The 23483-nt window shown below is 40.3% G+C and overlaps 1 protein-coding gene across 1 annotated transcript in view; it reads right to left on the bottom strand.

Moving 5' to 3' along the window:
• Positions 1-23483, bottom strand: part of LOC106093796 (uncharacterized) — a 142242-nt gene that overhangs the window by 41149 nt on the left and 77610 nt on the right. Inside the window, exons 7-10 of the mRNA XM_059364926.1 lie at positions 10290-10302; positions 9971-10065; positions 9199-9909; positions 135-325 (exon numbers count right to left, since the gene is read on the bottom strand). Of these exons, the coding sequence (XP_059220909.1) occupies positions 135-325; positions 9199-9909; positions 9971-10065; positions 10290-10302 (1010 nt within the window). The remainder of the gene's footprint in view (positions 1-134; positions 326-9198; positions 9910-9970; positions 10066-10289; positions 10303-23483) is intronic.

The raw sequence follows: 23483 nt of genomic DNA, 5'->3' as shown, positions 1-23483 counted from the left end.
CCACCGACGCCGCTCTGACCACTGGCGTAGCTCGACAAATGGCATGGTTCGCCATGCGCAGGCGTACCCCTTCTGGCGCATTTGTCCACCCCCTCATTTCCTGGAATTCTCTCTTGGTCGGGAACCCATGTCACATCGTGGACTTGGATTTCTCCAGGGACTCCAAACAATCCGCCACACACCTAGAAGCTAAAGCCATGAGCTCCGCCATACTGTCCACATTAATCCTGAGTTTTGTGGGCGGTAAGTCCCTCACCAGAATTTCACTTGCGGCTACTGTAATGGCACAGACCTCTGCCTGAAAGACCATACACTCTTCGGACAGCTTCAGAGACATACCGATATTGAGTGCATCCAGTCCTGACTCCATGTTGGAGCCATCGGTGAAGATCGAGTTCTCATCCTCCTCAACCGCAGCATTCGCCCTCCATTCATCCCTCCCAGGAAAACGAATCCTAAATGCCGTTATCCCAGTCGGAGATCCTCCCCAGTCGGAGATCCTCCCCAGTCTACCCTCCGCATCCATCACATCCAGAACCGAACTGTGGCCGCAACTGTCCTCCTTCAGCATGTCGAGCTCCCTCAGCCTAAGCGTGACCTTGGCGGCGCCGTTCTGAATATAAGTCCAATCGACTGCGAAGCGAGGATCGCTTCCAGATCTGTCTGCTGTGCAGATCTGTGACCCAGGTCATTCTCTGGACCTTCTCGAATTCCCTCGTATGAGTTCTCTTTTCCACAGCCTTCCACCATACCAGTGTTTTATAGGTCAGTACTGGCCTCACGATGGCCGTACATATCCAATAAATCATTTTGGGGGTTACCCCCAGCGGACTACCCACAAAATCATCTCCTCGTCAACGATGTCCCTGATGAGATCATCCGGTAAGGCCGCATATGTAGGTATTGCGATATCTTGATTGCCGACCTCTTCCTGGCCGCCCGAGAAATGTGTCTTCATCAAAAATTCCACCGTTTCTGACCACTTTCGGGGTAAGTCCCGTCCTCCCTACTCACGGAGCTAGGCGTGCTAGGCAAAAGAGTGTGGGGATATTATTCCGCCCGATGCTACTATGGATTCCACCAGATCATCGATACCAAGTAAAGCATCTGGTTAATAAACGTATTTTCGAACATATGTTGAACTCTAAAGAGGGTCCACACTTACAAATTATAAGCTGCGGGTGTGAAGGGGACATCTTGATGCTGCGTTTTGAGTCAGCAGAATGTATTGATACCGTCAAAAACTTCTTTGGAAGTATACACATTCTCTGTGAGGGCGTAAAACTCAACCTGGTGAGAAATATGGAGATCCTCCAGATCAAAAAGGCGTAGGTCTTCATCAAGGAATGGGGCAGCAAATTTGCGATGGAACGCATGATGGAAGTCTTAAATAAGCAAAATCAAGATTTGCTAGTGCAGAAATAGGAGGTCTCCTACAGGGAGGAGAACGATGAAAGAACTCTCCTTGTGACCAAGTCTCCGTGACAAGTTTGGCTTAGAATAAAAGCCAAGGCTGCGTTTTTCAAGATTGGGAAGACTAGGAAAGGCAAAGATCCTCGTATTAAAATATCGTGCTGTGGCAGGAGACTCAATACCACATGAGAGATGAGATGACGACGAGATCATCACCAACTTCCTAAATATTGAGAAGACTAGGGTGAGCGAAGATCTTAATATAAAAACATCAGGTAGTGCAGGGACGGGAGACTCAATACAGTCTAACAAACTCGGACCCGACGATCGAACCATCATTGACCTTCTCAGGATTCACAAGACTAGGATGGGCAATGATCCTAATATTGAGACATCAGGCAGTGCAATGACGGGAAACCCAACGCAGCCTTACGCACAGGGAGCCGACGGTGAGACCATAACCCACTCACAAGAAGCTTATTTATTCAAGATTTGGAAGACTGCAATAGACAAAAAATCGAATATTGGCACCATCACCGACTCTTTCAAGATTTGGATGACTAGGATAGGCAAAGATCCTAAAATTTAAACATCAGTCAGAGCAGTTCCTTTCACTACTCTCATTGCAGACTAAAGAACAGACCAGTAAGACCAATGATTGAGGTCATTCAGATAAACGAGACAGCTACAACGTCTCATCATCTTACCCAAATGCCCTACACATGCTATTTTCATAAATGAGCTCGTATTCCTATGTGTCTCGTTATGATACCGAAAGCTATACTGACCCCCTTCTTACTTCCTTTCAGTAGTAGCCTGAAGTCTTCTTAAGATCCGGAACTTCCCATAGGATTTTCGTCGTCCTACTGATCGTTTCGTTGTTCCACAGTGTTACATGCGTTCGTCGCCCACACCCTTAATTCGGACTGCGGCGACTCGAAAGGCTTCTAGTTTACCAAGTTTTCTGGCTATCACTGTCAAATCATCTGCTCTTTCATTCCCCCTTATTCTGCTATGGCCCGGCTAGCTGTGATCTATTGTTCAGTCACTCTCGAACCCCGGTGAAGGTGTTACCAGAACCTCAGTCACTTTTGGCGACGTAACTATGACTGATCCAAAGAGATGCGCTGTTCAACCATAAATTTATTGTGCCTGATAGTGACAGGGCTAGGGGGAAGAGTTGTTCGTCGTGTCCGTGGTCTCCTAGCAGATGAATAGCCTTCACAATTTACCGTGGGCGAAGTTACGAATGTCATCAGTGGCGCCAAATCATCCAAGGGTTTGTGCCCCGATGGAATCTCTGCACTGATACTGAAGAATCTGGATCTACTTGCAGTCTAGTACTTTACAACTGTCCTTAAACTGTATTTGAACACTCTAAGAGTACCCGATGTTCGGAACATGGGCAGAGTGATCCCGCTACTGAAGCCAGGAAAGGACTCTAGGACTAGTTTTTTCCCATTTTCTCCCACTGTGCTTCGCCTAGATTAAATCGCGATGGTATGACCTGCTCTTTTCCTCTATACATCCCATCGCCTTAAGTCGCAGTGGCTGCCTCACACCCCAATAAACTTCCGCTTTTTTACGACGTTATAAAGTCTGCGGACCTCTTTCCCAATGTTGCGAATCTCCCCTTCATGGATGGTTTTTCATGGGCCGATTTCGAGGATAGATATCTTCGAAAGACCCTACTAGTACAGTTGTAATCCTGTTGACATTATCGTTAATGTCTACTAAGCTTGGTTAATTTAAATTACCTTAGCCAAGTTGAACACCCATATATATATTCTCGAGGTGTTGCGTACCCAATGTTCGGCCCGGCCAAACTTAATGCTCTTTAACTTGTTTTTTATACCCTCCACCATAAGATGGGGGGTATACTAATTTCGTCATTCTGTTTGTAACTACTCGAAATATTCGTCTGAGACCCCATAAAGTATATATATTCTTGATCGTCGCGACATTTTATGTCGATCTAGCCATGTCCGTCCGTCTGTCCGTCCGTCCGTCCGTCTGTCTGTCGAAAGCACGCTAACTTCCGAAGGAGTAAAGCTAGCCGCTTGAAATTTTGCACAAATACTTCTTATTAGTGTAGGTCGGTTGGTATTGTAAATGGGCCATATCCATCCATATCCAACAACTGTGCCAAGTATAGTTCAAATCGGTCCATAACCTGATATAGCTGCCATATAAACCGATTTTGGGTCTTGACTTCTTGAGCCTCTAGAGTGCGCAATTCTTATCCGATCAGAATGATTTTTTTGGCACGAAGTATTTCGTTATGATATCCAACAACTGTGCCAAGTATGGTTGAAATCGGTCCATAACCTTATATAGCTGTCATATAAACAGATCTGGGAATTTGACTTCTTGAGCCTCTAGAGTGCGCAATTCGTATCCGATTGAAATGAAATTTTGCACGACGTGTTTTGTTATTATATCCAACAACTGTGCCAAGTATGGTTCAAATCGGTTCATAACCTGATATAGGTGCCATATAAACCGATCTTGGGTCTTGACTTCTTGAGCCTCTAGAGGGCGCAATTCTTATCCGATTGGAATGGAATTTCGCACGACGTGTTTTGTTATGATACCCAACAACTGTGCCAAGTATGGTTTAAATCGGTCCATAACCTGATATAGCTGCCATATAAACCGATCTTGGGTCTTGACTTCTTGAGCCTCTAGAGGGCACAATTCTTATCCAATTTGAATGAATTTTTGTGCGAAGTATTTCGATGTGATATCCAACAACTGTGCCAAGTATGGTTGAAATCGGTACATAACCTGATAAAGCTGTCATATAAACAGATCTGGGGATTTGACTTCTTGAGCTTTTAGAGGGCGCAATTCCTATCCGATTTGGCTGAAATTTTGCATGACGTATTTTATTGTTACTTTCAACAACTGTGTCAAATAAGGTTCAAATCGGTTCATAACCTGATATAGCTGCCATATAAACCCATCTGGGATCTTGACTTCTTGACCCCTAGAGGTCGTAATTATTATCCGATATGCCTGAAATCGATCTATAGCCCGATACAGATCCCATATAAATCGTTCTCTCTATTTTACTTCGTGAGCCCCAATGGGCGCAATTCTTATACGAATTGGCTGAAATTTTACACAGGTCTCCAACATATAATTTAATTGTGGTCCGAACCGGACCATATCTTGATATAGTTTTAATAGCAGAGCAACTCTTTTCTTATATCCTTTTTTGCCTAAGAAGAGATGCCGGGAAAAGAACTCGACAAATGCGATCCATGGTGGAGGGTATATAAGATTCGGCCCGGCCGAACTTAGCACGCTTTTAGTTGCTTTTTTTTATTTTTGGCTGTACAGGGCCCGCTGCGTCCTCTTTCACTTTCTTATTTTATTGCGCCGGTTAGAAAATAAGTCCTGTTTGGAGATGCTGGTACGGCCTTTCAGATATTTCGCCTCAATGTGGATATTATATTGGTGCTCTACTCCCAAATTTCTTTTATTTGAGTAAATATGTCCGGTATTGGGGTGTGGAGGACCCCCGTGTATCAGATTCGTGCTCTAGTCTCAAATACCTTTCATTTGAGCCTTGTATTGTCATTATTGGTTTACAGGACAGATATCAGATTGTATGTAAGGTGGGGCGACCACCCCGCGCGCTTAGCCCGAAAAAATATCAGCATCGTGCTCTACTGTTAAATTCCTTTTATTTGAGCCGCAATTGCAATTGGTTTGGGGGGAGTTTATGGAGTGACAAACACTTGGCCCCACAATTGGATATCAAATGCTGTCTACTATTTACTATCAAGTACCTAGTTTAGGAGATGGACCCTAGGGGACAGACCCTAAAATATTATCAGCATCGTGCTAGAGCACGATTTTGTTTTAGCCCCATAATGTCAAGTATTTTGAAGGTGGCGATCAAGATATTCAGGGCTACGGGTCTCGTTCACATCCATACTAATTCATTTTTCTTTTGTATTATCTACATTCAAAATCTTATTTCACATTTTTATGCCCACCACCGAAGGATCGGGGGTATATTCATTTTGGCATTCCGTTTGCAACACATCGAAATATCATTTCGGACCCTATAAAGTATATATATTCTTGATCGTCGATCTAGCCATGTCTGTACGTCTGTCACGCTGCAGTCTTTAAAAATAGAGATATTGAGCTGAAACACTGCACAGGTTCTTTTTATACCCACCACCGAAGGATGGGGGTATATTCATTTTGTCATTCCGTTTGCAACACATCGAAATATCCATTTCCGACCCTATAAAGTATATATATTCTTGATCAGCGTGAAAATCTAAGACGATCTAGATATGTCCGTCCGTCTGTCCGTCTGTCTGTTGAAATCACGCTACAGCCTTTAAAAATAGAGATATTGAGCTGAAATTTTGCACAGATTCTTTTTTTGTCCATAAGCAGGTTAAGTTCGAAAATGGGCTATATCGGACTATATCTTGATATAGCCCCCATATAGACCGATCCTCCGATTTAGGGTCTTAGGCCCATAAAAGCCACATTTATTATCCGATTTTGCTGAAATTTTGGACAGTGAGTTGTGTTAGGCCTTTCAACTTCCTCTGTTAATTTGGCCCAGATCGGTTCAGATTTGGATATAGCTGCCATATAGACCGATCCTCCGGTTTAGGGTCTTAGGCCCACAAAAGCCACATTTATTATCCGATTTTGATGAAATTCGGGACAATGAATTGTGTAAGGCCCATCGACATCCTATGTTAATTTGGCTCAGATCGGTTCAGATTTGGATATAGCTGCCATATAGACCGATCCTCCGATTTATGGTGTTAGGTCCATAAAAGCCACATTTATTGTCCGATTTTGCTGAAGTTTGGGACAGTGAGTTGTCTTAGGCCCTTCGACATCTTTCCTCAATTTGATCCAGATCGGTTCAAATTTGAATATAGCTGCCATATAGACCGATTTCTTGACTTATGGTTTTGGGCCCATAAAATGCTCATTTATTGTCCGATGTCGCCGAAATTTAGGACAGTGAGTTAAGTTAAGCCCCTTGACATACTTCTGCAATATCGCACAGATCGGCCCAGAGTTGGATATAGCTGCCATATAGACCGATATCTAGATTTTAGGTTTTGGGGCCATAAAAGACGCATTTATTGTCTGATGTCGCTGAAATTTGAGACAGTGAGTTTGGTTAGGCTCTTCGACGTTCTTCTTCAATTTGGCGCAGATCGGTCCAGATTTCAATATAGCTGTCATATAGACCGATCTCTCGATCTAAGGTTTTGGGCCCATAAAAGAGTCATTTATTGTCCGAAATTTGGGACAGTGCTTTGTGTTACGCTCTTCGACACTTTTATGCAACTTGACCCAAATCGGTCCAGATTTGGATATAGCTACCATGTAGACCGATATCTCGATTTAAAGTCTTGGCCCCATAAAAGGCGCATTTATAATCCGATTTCACTGAAATTTGACACAGTGACTTATGTAAGGCTTTTCGACATCCGTGTCGTATATGGTTCAGATCGGTCTATTTTTAGATATTGCTAGTGTACTTATTAGTATTTGGTCCAAATCGGAACATAATTTGATATAACTAATATGGGACATAAGGTATGAAATTTTCACCGAAATTTGATAAAAGGAGGTTTACATGTATACCCAAGGTGGTAGGTATCCAAAGTTCGGCCCGGCCGAACTTAACGCCTTTTTACTTGTTTTGTCTATAGGCAGGTTAAATTCGAAGATGGATTATATTGGACTATATCTTGATATAGCTCCCATATAGACCGATCCACCGATTTGAAGTCTTAGGCCACTATCATCCGATTTTGCTGAAATTTGGGTGAATTGGGCTAGGCCAATCGACATCCCTCTTCAATTTGGCCCCGATCCGTCCAGATTTTGATATAGCTGCCATATAGACAGATCTTTCGATTTAAAGTCTTGGGCCCATAAAAGGCGCATTTATTGTCCGATGTCGCCGTAATTTGGGACAGTGAGTTGTGTCGGATCCCTCGACATCTTTCTGCAATTTGGCCCAGATCGGTGCAGATTTGGATATACCTGCCATATAGACAGATCTCTCGATTTAAAGTCTTGGCCCCACAAAAGGCGCATTAATAATCCGATGTCGCCGAAATTCGGGACCGTTATCTTAAGCTTTTCGACATCCTTCGTCTATTTTGCCTAGATCGGTCCAGATTTGAATGTAGCTGTCATATAGACCGATCTCTCCATTTAAAGTTTTGAGCCCATAAAAGGCGCATTTATTGTTCGAAATTTTGGACAGTGAGTTGTGATAGGGCCTTCGACATCCTTCTTCAATTTGGTCCAGATCGGTTCAGATTTGAATATAGCCGCCATATTGACCGATCTCTCCGATTTAAGATCTTTGCCCATAAACAGAGCATATACAATCCGATTTCGCCGAAATTTGACACAGTGACTTATGTTATATACCCGAGGTGGTGGCTATCCAAAGTTCAGGTAGAAGAGAAGAGGGTAGAAAGTGCACTCTGTTACTAAAGACCTATTATTAGTGCACTATTCTATCCTGATCGGTCCTGAGTCCTTTGATGTCGAAGTCTACATGTCCGGCTAAACGACAGGACGTGACCCAAATACTTGAATGCTTACATCAACATAAGATTAGAACTCTGCTGTAATACACCTTACGTTTAATTCCCATATTATCCCGATCGAATTATACGTCGTATTGAGGCGTATAAGGTGGGTGGGCCGGTCCCATATTCTGTCCCAAATGTGTATATAAGATTTGTAGTCAACTCTCAAAGGAGTTTCATGCACGTTTTGGGCGTTTTTGGGTTTGGAGAGGCCCCGTAGACACCTAGGACCAAATTCTTATAACAGATATTTACACAACTTCCAAACCCCTTTCAATTGATATCCATATTGTCCCAATCGGTAAATTTGTCCTTTTGGGGAGTTTTTGGGGGGTGGGGGCGCCTCAGACAACAAGGAATACATTTTTATATCAGCTTCCAATTATATTTTTTTAACACCATTAATTTGATATTCATATTGTCCCAATCGGTAAATATGCCCTGCTGGGGGTGGGGAGGCCCCCCACCATTAATTTGATATTCATATTGTCCCAATCGGTAAATATGCCCTGCTGGGGGTGGGGAGGCCCCCCATACCAACCAATACATTTTTATGTCAGATTTGTACTTTACTTTTCAATAACTTTCATTTGATAGCCATGTTGCCAAGTTCATACTCTATGGAACTACTATCTTAAATACCTTCCATTTGATACCCATTTTGTTCCAGTCGGTTAACATGTCAGTTCGGGTGGGTTTTGGGATGGGGCGTCCCTCCAGGTTAGTTGATCCCCAAAATATTATAACAATTTCGTGTTTTTGGGGTACCATAAGGTGGCATGCAAAATTTCCCTCAAAATGGGTGCACCCATCTTCGAGATCTGGCGTTTTTGAAAATTGGGGTACACGGGAGTGTAAGCCCCCCCCCCCCCACATCAAATATCAAAAAAAGTAGTACCCTATGTCTACCATATGTGAAAATTTCATGAAAAACGGTTCAGCAGTTTTTGAGTCTATACGGAACAGACAAACTAACAAACAAAGCGCTACAATTTAATTTTTATATAATAGATTGTATTCAAAAATTGTGGCAAAAAATGATTTTATTAGCAAAAATATTTATAAAAAATGTTAAGTATATGATGTAGCAAAAAAGCTTTTTGCCTTAAAATTAACACGCTTTTAAAATCTTTTAAACTCCTATTACCTCATACGCTTAAGAAACATTATTGCGAACACAGAAACGATCGCAAGTCTTTAGCTTATCATTCCATAAAAGCTGATCGGGACATTTGTGTACAAAGGCCAGACCATTACACTGTATAAACTTACGACAATCCGAAGGATATGGCAGGTAAATGTGTCCTTGGCCCATACACCACGATTGACATTCTTCATCGCATGGTTCAATAGCATTGCCAATTATGGTAGGATTGTGGGGAATTATGGCAATAGCAGGTGCTGCGGTGGGAGCAGTAGCGGGTATTAAAGGATGTTCGGTAGCTGATACCAAAGGTGTTGGTCGTAATGCTGGTGTTGGCCTCAACATAAAAGGACATTGAGCCAAATGGGGAAAATCACATTTTTGCTGTTGAGCATTCCAATGATAGTTCTGAGGACATGCCCTGGACTCACATTGATAATAACGATTACAATCGTTGGGATAGATTTCATATGTGGTTCTAGGAGTCATATCCACTGGGGGAGGAGCAGTTGCAGCCGGTTGTGGTTGTATAGGGGGCTGACATTGAACATTTTGCGGATTATCACAAATATGATTGATAGGATTCCACAGAAATGGTTCCGGACATTTTTCCACATAGGCCAATCCATTCAAGCAGCTGTAGTATTTGGAACAATCCTGGGGATAAGGCAAAAATTTCGGATACTCCAGGTCTTGATGTTCCCAACATTGAGGATGCAGCACAGGACTTTCAGCTGGTGTCAACTAATTAAAGTTATAAAAGGTTTTAGACGAAGAAGAAATCGTTAAGAGCCAAAATAATAACCTCCAAGGATTGGGCCAGGCAAATCCATAATAAAATATACCACAAATTTTTGTAAAAAAACATTTCACTAAGTAACTCGAAATGACAAGTCAATACTAGTACTTAACTTGACTTGAAATAATTTCTTTATGAATTGCCTTCAGCTTTTATATGGATTTGCTCTTTGATGATATCTGCCTGTCTTCCATAATGTTATGCTTACTTATGGAAAGGGGATTTTTAGTTAATCGATCTTTATCAATTGAGAAAAATCAACAACAGATAGACAACCAAAGAAAAATGAGCAGAAAGACATGAAATTCCAACAAGACATCATTACCGTGTTGTTTGTTCTGTAAAAGGCAATTGTTTTTACAACACTTTGAATCAAAGCCAAGTAAATATGAAATGTATGGCCTTGAAAAAAAACTGAGGCCATATTTCCGCCATTATGGCATACAGAAATGGAAACATCAATAAGAAATGGTAGATATAATTATAAATTCCTGGGAATGCCGTGTCATAAATCACAAATAAATAAAAGGCTAATGGAAAATTATAAATTAATAGTATATCCACCGGTCATACCTAATGTATACTTAACTCCGCATCTTAGTGACTTTGAGACGCAAATCTGTCCTGTAATCTTCAGCCTCTTCGCAAATAAGGTGATGATAGATGTAAAAGACTTTTACAGATGCCGCCTGCATTAGTAAGGAGATACCCCATCATTGAGTATTAATGTTCTCACCAGGATTTGAATACTTATCAAATATTTGCACTTTCCGCAACCATCAAATTACTCAATGACTAGCCTGGGTACTCCCCAGATGACAGATCATGCCTTGCGTAGCCACGCAAAATTTTGCTGCTCCAGTACAGTAACATGACGTCGGGGATAACTAGCGACAATTTATGCCTCCACTTAGTCTCATCCTTCTTCTACTAAAAACTGCCTTGCAAATGTCCCATCGCCTTCAAGAAAATTACAAATTTTCCCATGTACATTCCATTAAGGAACATGGGCAAACTTCCCACATACCCAATGAGTGGTGTCTGATTCAAGCTTTTGAAGCTCAGTTCTAGGGACCGCCTTTTTATACCCTTCACAATAGGATGGGGGGTAAACTAATTTCGTCATTCCGTTTGTAACACCTCGAAATATTCGTCTAAGACCCCATCTATCTACGTATATATATAAATGAATTTGTATTTGTTTGTGGGTTTGTAAATTTGTTTGTTCCGTATAGACTCAAAAACGGCTACACAGATTGTGGGGAGTGGTCCGGAAGGAGCAATAGGCTATATAATTTTTTGACATCGCATTGGTGGCGGACTCTCCCCCTTACCCCAAAAGTACCAGACAAAAAAAAGAGTGGGCCGATTGGGACAATATGGGACTTAAATGAAAGGTATTCAAGAGTAGAGTACAAATTCCACATTAAAAATTGGGTCCAGGTAATTGGGGGGCCGCCCCGACCTAAAAAAACCCCCCAAAACAGGTTTATTGGACGATAATGACAAAATGGGAATCGAATGAAAGGCATTTGGGAGTAGATTACGAATATGGTCCGGGTGGAGCAATAGGCTTTATAAGTTTTTGATATCCCAAGGGGGTCGGACCCTCTCCCTTACCCCAAAAGTACCAGCCAAAAATAAAAGTGGACGGATTGGGACTATATGGGACTTAAATGAAAGGTATTCAAGAGTAGAGTACGATTTCCATATTAAAAATTGAGTCCAAGGGGCACCGCCCTGACCCCAAAACCCCCCAAATTGGTTTATTGGACGATAATGACAATATGGGGCTCTAATGAAAGGTATTCGCGAGTAGATTTCGAATATGGTCAGGAAGGAGGTATAGGCTATGTAATTTGTTGATCTTGGAAGGGGGAGAATCCTTCCCCGTTACCACAAAAACGCCACCCAAAATCAATAGTTGACCGACAGGGACAATATGGGTATCAAATGAAAGATATTGGAGAGTAGAAAGCGAATGTGGTATAAAAACTTGGGTTGAAGTATCCAAGTATTCAAATAGACGCATTAGCAAGTGGGGTATTGGGGGGGGGTAGAATAAGAAATAGGCGCCCCCCCCCCCCCCCCACTAAACGGCTGTATACACCAATTATCACAATATGGGGTTAATTTCAATGTACACGGTTGTGGACTGCGAATATGATATCTTTATTCTGCTCATATATCTAGCGGACCACCTCAACTCAAAACAGTTGATCAATTATAATGACCTAACAGGACCCTGTCGACATACCCCCAAAGTAATAACGTTCAGTGTGATAGAAGCAGTTGCAAACCTTAACGTCAAGTGGCAGCCATTTTTAGCTCATCGACAAGGAGCCTTCTTTTCGTAGAAAGGTCCAAATAACGAGCTTTTGGGCAACACTTTCATGTTCAAAAGATTAACATGGTTTTATTGCTAAGAACTGTCGCCACCGCACCTAATATAAAGACCGTCAAATTAGTTATTTACCTCTGAAAATCGTTTAATATGGCAATTTGATTTAATTTAAAAAAGACAAAATTTATGACCATTCAACAGGTAGCCATATAGTCAGACAACTAACACATGATCAATGTTATATGCGTGTATGTTCAAAAAAGCTCTAAGAGATGGGAGAAATGACAAATTCTCAGTCTTTCATATGCGATTGCGCAAGGATCCGGGGCGACATGGAACGGAGAACTTTTAAGTTATTGTGTTAACACTTTGAGTATTAAAGTCTAAACCTAAACTTACATTTAAATAAGCGCCATCTATTCTGTTTGCAAATGAATCAACTGAACGGAGACGCCACCACGAACGAACGAGAGAGGGCAGAGTGGTTAAAATTGATCATGCAGCATTTATCTTTGTTATGGCAACCTATCGATCTGTAAAATAAAGAAAAGTGAAGTACAGAAATTTCGTTGCGGTTGTTTGCTCTATTATTTTTTAAATTTCCCACTCTAAGACAGGTCTTAACAATAGGTGTTTCAGGTAGTTTAAGGGGCTATCTTTGCCATAGATAAAAATATATTAGGAGAGTGCGAATATCCAAGATTGTGTTAAACTGTAAGAGGGGAAGGCTTAACGAACGAACACAGAATCAGAGCTATTGGAGAGTAGGTTACGTTACAGAGGTGTTATTTTTCTACGTTTTGAAAGCGAAAGCGTAGTGGAGCGGGTTTGATTGAAAACTTTCTCAACGATAAGAAGCCTTCTTTTTATAGTCGAGTGCAAGTGGCGTGCCGATAAGCACAAACTTTTTTTTGTCACTTGATTTGTTCGCCAAGTCATTGAAAACAGCTGATTTTATAAAGGGAAAATAACTGTTTTCAATGACTTGGCGAACGAATCGAGTGACAACAAGTAAAAGCGTGAAAAGTTTGGCCGGGCAAAATCTTACATACCCTTTTTTACCATTACCATTTTTTTGCCCGATATCTCTTTATAGGCAAACAAAGGTTAATGGGTATAAATTGCAAAGCTATTGGAGCTATTTCGGGTTATCAATCAATTCGGACCATGCTTGGTTTGGCTGTTGGAGACCATAGTAGATGTCGTTGTGCAAAATGTCAGCCAAAATTGGATAAGAATTAAGCCCTAAAGTAGCTTAACAATTAAAATCGGGAGATCGGTTCATATGGGAGCTATATCAGGTTATGGATCCATTCAGAACATATTTGGCACGTATGTTTAACCAAATCGCGTAAGAATTGCTCAAAGAGTCAAATTAGGAGATTGGTTTATATCGGAGCTATATCAAGTTTTAAACCGGTTTGAAGCATACTTGGCATAGATGTTGGAAGTCATAACAGAATATCTTATACAAAATTTCAGACAAATCGGATAAGAATTGCGGCGTTTAGAGGCTCAAGACGTCAAGATCCAAAATCGGTTTATATGGCAGCTATATCAAAACATAGACCACTATGACCCATTTAAAATCCGAACTGAACTACACTAATAGGGAGTATTTGTGCAAAATTTCATGCGCCTAGCTTTTAGTTAGCTCGAAAGTTAGTTAAGTTAATTAAGTGGTCTAGGCCGTAAGATTTTGTACTGAAGTCTTAAATGGATAATGATTATTGTTGCAACTATTGGGTTGCCCAAAAAGTAATTGCGGATTTTTTAAAAGAAAGTAAATGCATTTTTAAAAAAACTTAGAATTTTTAATAAAACTTAGAAATGAATAATCAAATATACTTTTTTTACACTTTTTTTCTAAAGCAAGCTAAAAGTAACAGCTGATAACTGACAGAAGAAAGAATTCAATTACAGAGTCACAAGCAGTGAAAAAAATTGTCAACGCCGACTATATGAAAAATCCGCAATTACTTTTTGGGCAACTATTATTGAAGGATTATCCAGTGCTCTAAATGTTTTCTGATATTTTTGGCATAGATAAGTCGTAGATGCTCACCCATGCGCGACGTTAGCATTAGACAGGCGTCGGCCAATCTAATACCACCGTTGGAAATTCGATTGATTTTAAAAATGGACAAAATTATGACAATGTGATGGGAATCAACAGCTAGCATTACCAACAACAAATTCAGCGCCATCTATTGGGAGATAAAAATTATTTGAATGGCCAACCAAACCCGAACAAAGCCAAATCGGATTAAAATTGCGCCCTCTATTGGCTCAAGAAGTCAAGACACCAGATCAGTTTATGTGGCAGCTATATCAGGTTATGGCCCGATTTGAACTATTCTTAGCATAGTTGTTGAAAGTCATAACAAAACACCTCATGCAAAATTTCAGCCAAATCGGATAATAATTGCGTCCTCTAGAGGCTCAAGAAGTCAAGATCCATGATCGGTTTGTATGGCACCTATATCGGGTTATGAACCGATTTGAACCTTATTTGACATAGTTGTTGAAAGTCTAAATAAAATACGTCATGCAAAATTTCAGCTAAATCGGATAGGAATTGCGCCCTCTAGAAGCTCAAGAAGTCAAATCCCCAGATTTGTTTATATGACAACTATATCAGGTTACGAACCGACTTAAACCATACTTGGCACAGTTGTTGGGTATCATAACAAAACACGTCGTGCGAAATTCCATTCCAATCGGATAAGAATTGCGCCCTCTAGAGGCTCAAGAAGTCAAGACCCAAGATCGGTTTATATGGCAGCTATATCAGGTTACGAACCGATTTAAACCATACTTGGCACAGTTGTTGGGTATCATAACAAAACACGTCGTGCGAAATTCCATTCCAATCGGATAAGAATTGCGCCCTCTAGAGGCTCAAGAAGTCAAGACCCAAGATCGGTTTATATGGCAGCTATATCAGGTTATGGGCCGATTTGAACCATACTTGGCACAGTTGTTGGATATCATAACGAAACACGTCGTGCAAAATTTCATTTCAATCGGATAAGAATTGCGCACTCTAGAAGCTCAAGAAGTCAAATCCCCAGATTTGTTTATATGACAACTATATCAGGTTACGAACCGACTTAAACCATACTTGGCACAGTTGTTGGGTATCATAACAAAACACGTCGTGCGAAATTCCATTCCAATCGGATAAGAATTGCGCCCTCTAGAGGCTCAAGAAGTCAAGACCCAAGATCGGTTTATATGGCAGCTATATCAGGTTATGGGTCGATTTGAACCATACTTGGCACAGTTGTTGGATATCATAACGAAACACGTCGTGCAAAATTTCATTTCAATCGGATAAGAATTGCGCACTCTAGAGGCTCAAGAATTCAAGACCCAAGATCGGTTTATATGGCAGCTATATCAGGTTATGGACCGATTTGAACCATACTTGGCGCAGTTGTTGGATATCATAACAAAACACGTCGTGCAAAATTTCATTCTGATCGGATACGAATTGCGGACGTTAGAGGCTCAAGAAATCAAGACCCAAGATCGGTTTATATGGCAGCTATATCAGGTTATGAACCGATTTGAACTATACTTGGCACAGTTGTTGGATATAATAACAAAACATGTCGTGCAAAATTTCATCCCAATCGGATAAGAATTGCGCACTCTACAGGCTCAAGAAGTCAAGACCCAAGATCGGTTTATATGACAGCTATATCAAAACATGGACCGATATGGCCCATTTACAATACCAACCGACTTACACTAATAAGAAGTATTTCTGCAAAATTTCAAGCGGCTAGCTTTACTCCTTCGGAAGTTAGCGTGCTTTCGGCAGACAGACGGACGGACGGACATGGCTAGATCGACGTTAAATGTCGCGACGATCAAGAATATATATACTTTATGGTGTCTCAGACGAATATTTCGTCGGCCAATCTAATACCACCGTTGGAAATTCGATTGATTTTAAAAATGGACAAAATTATGACAATGTGATGGGAATCAACAGCTAGCATTACCAACAACAAATTCAGCGCCATCTATTGGGAGATAAAAATTATTTGAATGGCCAACCAAACCCGAACAAAGCCAAATCGGATTAAAATTGCGCCCTCTATTGGCTCAAGAAGTCAAGACACCAGATCAGTTTATGTGGCAGCTATATCAGGTTATGGCCCGATTTGAACTATTCTTAGCATAGTTGTTGAAAGTCATAACAAAACACCTCATGCAAAATTTCAGCCAAATCGGATAATAATTGCGTCCTCTAGAGGCTCAAGAAGTCAAGATCCATGATCGGTTTGTATGGCACCTATATCGGGTTATGAACCGATTTGAACCTTATTTGACATAGTTGTTGAAAGTCTAAATAAAATACGTCATGCAAAATTTCAGCTAAATCGGATAGGAATTGCGCCCTCTAGAAGCTCAAGAAGTCAAATCCCCAGATTTGTTTATATGACAACTATATCAGGTTACGAACCGACTTAAACCATACTTGGCACAGTTGTTGGGTATCATAACAAAACACGTCGTGCGAAATTCCATTCCAATCGGATAAGAATTGCGCCCTCTAGAGGCTCAAGAAGTCAAGACCCAAGATCGGTTTATATGGCAGCTATATCAGGTTACGAACCGATTTAAACCATACTTGGCACAGTTGTTGGGTATCATAACAAAACACGTCGTGCGAAATTCCATTCCAATCGGATAAGAATTGCGCCCTCTAGAGGCTCAAGAAGTCAAGACCCAAGATCGGTTTATATGGCAGCTATATCAGGTTATGGGCCGATTTGAACCATACTTGGCACAGTTGTTGGATATCATAACGAAACACGTCGTGCAAAATTTCATTTCAATCGGATAAGAATTGCGCACTCTAGAAGCTCAAGAAGTCAAATCCCCAGATTTGTTTATATGACAACTATATCAGGTTACGAACCGACTTAAACCATACTTGGCACAGTTGTTGGGTATCATAACAAAACACGTCGTGCGAAATTCCATTCCAATCGGATAAGAATTGCGCCCTCTAGAGGCTCAAGAAGTCAAGACCCAAGATCGGTTTATATGGCAGCTATATCAGGTTATGGGTCGATTTGAACCATACTTGGCACAGTTGTTGGATATCATAACGAAACACGTCGTGCAAAATTTCATTTCAATCGGATAAGAATTGCGCACTCTAGAGGCTCAAGAATTCAAGACCCAAGATCGGTTTATATGGCAGCTATATCAGGTTATGGACCGATTTGAACCATACTTGGCGCAGTTGTTGGATATCATAACAAAACACGTCGTGCAAAATTTCATTCTGATCGGATACGAATTGCGGACGTTAGAGGCTCAAGAAATCAAGACCCAAGATCGGTTTATATGGCAGCTATATCAGGTTATGAACCGATTTGAACTATACTTGGCACAGTTGTTGGATATAATAACAAAACATGTCGTGCAAAATTTCATCCCAATCGGATAAGAATTGCGCACTCTACAGGCTCAAGAAGTCAAGACCCAAGATCGGTTTATATGACAGCTATATCAAAACATGGACCGATATGGCCCATTTACAATACCAACCGACTTACACTAATAAGAAGTATTTCTGCAAAATTTCAAGCGGCTAGCTTTACTCCTTCGGAAGTTAGCGTGCTTTCGGCAGACAGACGGACGGACGGACATGGCTAGATCGACGTTAAATGTCGCGACGATCAAGAATATATATACTTTATGGTGTCTCAGACGAATATTTCGAGTAGTTACAAACAGAATGACGAAATTAGTATACCCCCATCCTATGGTGGAGGGTATAAAAATAAGCAGCGGATCGGGCCCGGGTCAGCTAGTTATTTATATTAGAGATCCCCCTTCAACTAGTCGTTGTTCTCGTTCGAAAGGTTTTTAACAAATGAATGCCACATATTTTTCTCAAAAATTAAAAATTTTGTTTATGAAAGCAAAATGGATTTTTTATACCCTCCACCATAAGATGGGGGATATACTAATTTCGTCATTCTGTTTGTAACTACTCGAAATATTCGTCTGAGACCCCATAAAGTATATATATATATATATATATATATATATATATATATATATATATATATATATATATATATATATATATATATATATATATATATATATATATATATATATATATATATATATATATATATATATATATATATATATATATATATATATATATATATATATATACAGGGTGGCTGATGAATATTGCTACAATGATGAATATTGCTACATTTTTTTTTCGGTGTATGGAATACATTTTTCTTTTATTCATGTTAAATTAAATTATTAAATTAATTATTAAATTATTATTAATTAAATTTATTAATTAATTAATTAAATTAATTATTAAATTATTATTATTAAATAGAAAAAAAGTTATTACATTTTTTTTTGGTAGCGGCTTTCATCAGCCACCCTGTATATATATATATATATATATTTTGCACAAATACTTCTTATTAGTGTAGGTCGGTTGGTATTGTAAATGGGCCATATCGGTCCATGTTTTGATATAGCTACCATATAAACCGATCTTGGGTCTTGACTTCTTGAGCCTCTAGGGAGCGCAATTCTTATCCGATTGGAATGAAATTTTGCACGACGTGTTTTGTTATTATATCCAACAACTGCGCCAAGTATGGTTCAAATCGGTCCATAACCTGATATAGCTGCCATATAAACCGATCTTGGGTCTTGATTTCTTGAGCCTCTAGCGTACGCAATTCTTATCCGATTGAAATGAAATTTTGCACGACGTGTTTTGTTATTATATCCAACAACTGTGCCAAGTATGGTTCAAATCGGTCCATAACCTGATATAGCTGCCATATAAACCGATCTTGGGTCTTGACTTCTTGAGCCTCTAGGGAGCGCAATTCTTATCCGATTGAAATGAAATCTTGCACGACGTGTTTTGTTATTATATCCAACAACTGTGCCAAGTATGGTTCAAATCGGTCCATAACCTGATATAGCTGCCATATAAACCGATCTTGGGTCTTGACTTCTTGAGCCTCTAGCGTGCGCAATTCTTATCCGATTGAAATGAAATTTTGCACGACGTGTTTTGTTATTATATCCAACAACTGCGCCAAGTATGGTTCAAATCGGTCCATAACCTGATATAGCTGCCATATAAACCGATCTTGGGTCTTGACTTCTTGAGCCTCTAGCGTGCGCAATTCTTATCCGATTGAAATGAAATTTTGCACGACGTGTTTTGTTATTATATCCAACAACTGTGCCAAGTATGGTTCAAATCGGTTTATAACCTGATATAGCTGCCATATAAACCGATCTTGGGTCTTGACTTCTTGAGCCTCTAGAGGGCGCAATTCTTATCCGATTGGAATGGAATTTCGCACGACGTGTTTTGTTATGATACCCAACAACTGTGCCAAATATGGTTAAAATCGGTCCATAACCTGATATAGCTGCCATATAAACCGATCTTGGGTCTTGACTTATTGAGCTTCTAGAGGGCGCAATTCCTATCCGATTTGGCTGAAATTTTGCATGACGTATTTTATTTTTACTTTCAACAACTGTGTCAAATAAGGTTCAAATCGGTTCATAACCTGATATAGCTGCCATATAAACCTATCTGGGATCTTGACTTCTTGACCCCTAGAGGTCGAAATTATTATCCGATATGCCTGACGGATCCTCTCATGACCATCATGACCATTGGTCTAAAGCCCGATACAGATCCCATATAAATCGTTCTCTCTATTTTGCTTCGTGAGCCCCAATGGGCGCAATTCTTATACGAATTGGCTGACATTTTACACAGGTCTCCAACATATAATTTAATTGTGGTCCAAACCGGACCATATCTTAATATCGCTCTAATAGCAGAGCAAATCTTTTCTTATATCCTTTTTTGACTAAGAAGAGATGCCGGGAAAAGAACTCGACAAATGCGATCCATGGTGGAGGGTATATAAGATTCGGCCCGGCCGAACTTAGCACGCTTTTACTTGTTTTAATTGAGGTACCAAGATAGAATAGAATAAAAACGGCAGGTGTCACAGACATCATTATATGGTAAGTACCGTTAGTTTAAAATAAGAGGCAAAAATATAGCAATAACTGTCAAAATTGAAATTTTCAGTTGAGTGGATCTAAAAGAGGGCCGACTTATGCCGCCCTAATTATTTTTCAGTGTTCTTCAGTGAAGTGTCCTGAATCAAAAAAGTGAAATTTTAGCTGCACAAATTCAATATTTTGTATTATTATGAAAAAAAAAAAAGGATTTGTCGGCCCCTTTTTGGAAACTTGGTATGTCCCCTATATATGAAGTGTATTGCGTTGGCAGATGGGAAAGTTAGGAGTTGGAGGGGGTGAAAGAGAGAGTAGTGTTATTCGTCTTAAATTTCTGAACGTCAATGTCGGTGGGAAAGACATTAGCTGGAAGTCGATTCATACGAATGGTTCGGACGAAAAATGAATTTTCTCTGTAATGCATGGTTCAGACCATACTTTTAAGAGTCAATGCAGAATTCATTATGAAAAAATTCAGTCAAACCGGATAATAATTAAACCCTCTGGAGGCTCAATACGTTAAATGGAGAGATCGGTTTATACGGGAGCTATGATGATAAGGGACCTCCTTTTTATAGCCGAGTCCGAATGGCGTACCGCAGTGCGACACCTCTTTGGAGAGAAGTTTTTACATGACATGGTAGCTCACAAATGGAGGGGAAAATCACCGCTGAAAATTTTTTCAGATGATCTCGCCAGGATTCGAACCTAGTGGTTCAGCGTCATAGGCGGACATGCTAACCTCTGCATATAAACCGATTTGGACCATACTTGTGGTAGTTGTTGAGACTCTTAACAGATGTCATCATGCAAAATTTCAGATAAATTGGGTAATAATTGCGACCTCTGGAGGCTCAAGAAGTTAAATCGGGAGATCGGTTTATATGGGAGCAATATTTGGTTATAGACCAATTTGGACCATACTCCACTTTTTTCTATATTACACTCAAATATATCTCTGTTCAAAATTTTAGAGCTCTATGCTAACTCTAAATATTTTTGTCCAACGAATACATTAAGAGGTAACACCGTGCGGTGTGCCCCAGTGGAACCCCTCTTGTGGGAGAAGTTTTTTAGAAGAAGTTTTACCTTACAAATATCGCCAGCATTAGGAGGAGGTAACCAGCGCTTACATTTTTTTCTGATGTTCTCGCCAGGATACGAAACCAGGCGTTCAGTGCCACAGGCGGTCATTTTAACCTCTGCGATACAGTGGCCTCTTCTCCAGTACTCCAGCAAATACAAGAAGGAGAAGGCAGCCATGATATGACCTTGGATTGCTTCTCAATTGATCTGGCAATTTCGGAAGGATTACGACTAGGACACATATACATAAACGAGGGTAATAACCTTCTTTGCCACACTGGATGAGAATCGAATCGACATGATCTTCCATATAGTTTTACAAATTTGTTCACTCATTCCTTCCGCGCCAGACGACCTCCTGCTCCAAAGCCGGCAAATATTGCCTATTATCTCGGAACAGGATTAGGCCAATACTTACTTACGCCTCAGTAGTTTGGTGGACTGCGTTGGAGAAAAAATTCAATGTAAGTATAATACAACTTAGAATGAATGGAAAAGGTGGCGAAACTTGAGATCGATTGCGAGGCACTGCTGCCAGCGGTACAGTCTTGGATTGACGGAACTCTGTTATTGCCATCTGGAAGTTAATGCTACACCGATGGGTCAAGGCTCTGTACTGTGGAACTGGGAGAACAAAGTGGGCTCAGAGACTGAGATCTGCCTGACCGTAATATAGTCGTGCAGGCGGATATCCGGTAGATCATAGAATGAGTGAGGTCGTGTGGTGTTAACGCGTGGAGTGTGAACATCTTTACGGACAGTAAACTGGCAACCAGGGCACTGCCCCGCTTTCGCGACCAACAGACACTGGCACAAATGTGAGGACACAATGCAATACATAAACCAACATAGGCTCGTGGTATAGAAAATAATAAAGGATTTTGTAAGTAGCACGGAATTCTTGGCTAAGATTTTTATTCGCTGTTTCTTTTAAGTATTTAGAGCATATAAATACCCGCACCACCTTTTCAACACAACCTAATCTAACATAACCATAAAAAATTTAAAATTTTATTGAAAATCCATCAAAAACAGCATTTTCACTATGGAAACTTTAAATTGGCTGTATCGCCTAAACTATGCTTTAATTCGTGATTCTATGGGCCTTAATTTGTGACTCCATCAAAAATTCCGAATTTCATCGAAAGTCCATCAAAATCGAAATTTCGCTATGAAAACTTGAAATTTGCTGTATGTTCTTAACTTTGTTTCTTAGAGGAAACGGGCCTTAATTCGTGACTCCATCAAAAGATTCAAATTTCATCAAAATCCATCAAAAACCGAAAATTCACTATGAAAACTTTAAATTGGCTGTACCTCGTAAACAATGCGTCCTAGAACAAAATGGGCCTTTATTCGTGCCTCCATCAACAAATTAAAAATTTAATAAAAAATCAATCAAAAATCGCAATTACACTATGATAATCATAAATTGGCTGTATCTCCTAAGCTATGCGCCATAGAGGAAAATGGGACTTAATTCGTTACACCATCCATCAAAAACCGCAATTTCACTATGGAAACTTTAAATTGGCTATATCGCCTAAACTATGCTTTAATTCGCGACTCCATGGGCCTTAATTTGTGACTCCGTCAAGTCATAACGGAACACTATGTGCAAAATGTTAGCCTAATCCCATAGCAATTGGAGCTTCGAGGGGCTCAAGATCTCAAATCGGGAGGTCAGTTTATATATGAGCTATGTGAGGTTATATGTCGATTTCAACCATACTTGGCAGAGCCGTTCGAAGAAGACACCCGGTTCGCCTGAGCCATCGGCATTCTCTGGCAAACAAAACTAAGAGGTTAGAATAATACAAGGCGCATTGCTCTCAGGTTTATTGAGAGGCTTGGTGCGAATGCTCCCTAAAACTCCCAACGATAAGGAGAGAGGCTCGGATATTCGCTGCACAGGCTATCCCCAAGGACAGCGGAAACTGCACCGCAGTCAGCCAAAAGGCTGCGGGCATCTCATGCTCAAAATAAATAAGCCCAACAATAGTAATGTGGCTCCAA

This window comes from Stomoxys calcitrans, chromosome 1, assembly GCF_963082655.1.
Source record: "Stomoxys calcitrans chromosome 1, idStoCalc2.1, whole genome shotgun sequence".
NCBI classification, from domain to species: Eukaryota; Metazoa; Arthropoda; class Insecta; order Diptera; family Muscidae; genus Stomoxys; species Stomoxys calcitrans.
The sequence above is the reverse complement of the archived record's forward strand: the minus strand, read 5'-3'. Positions and strand labels throughout refer to the sequence as shown.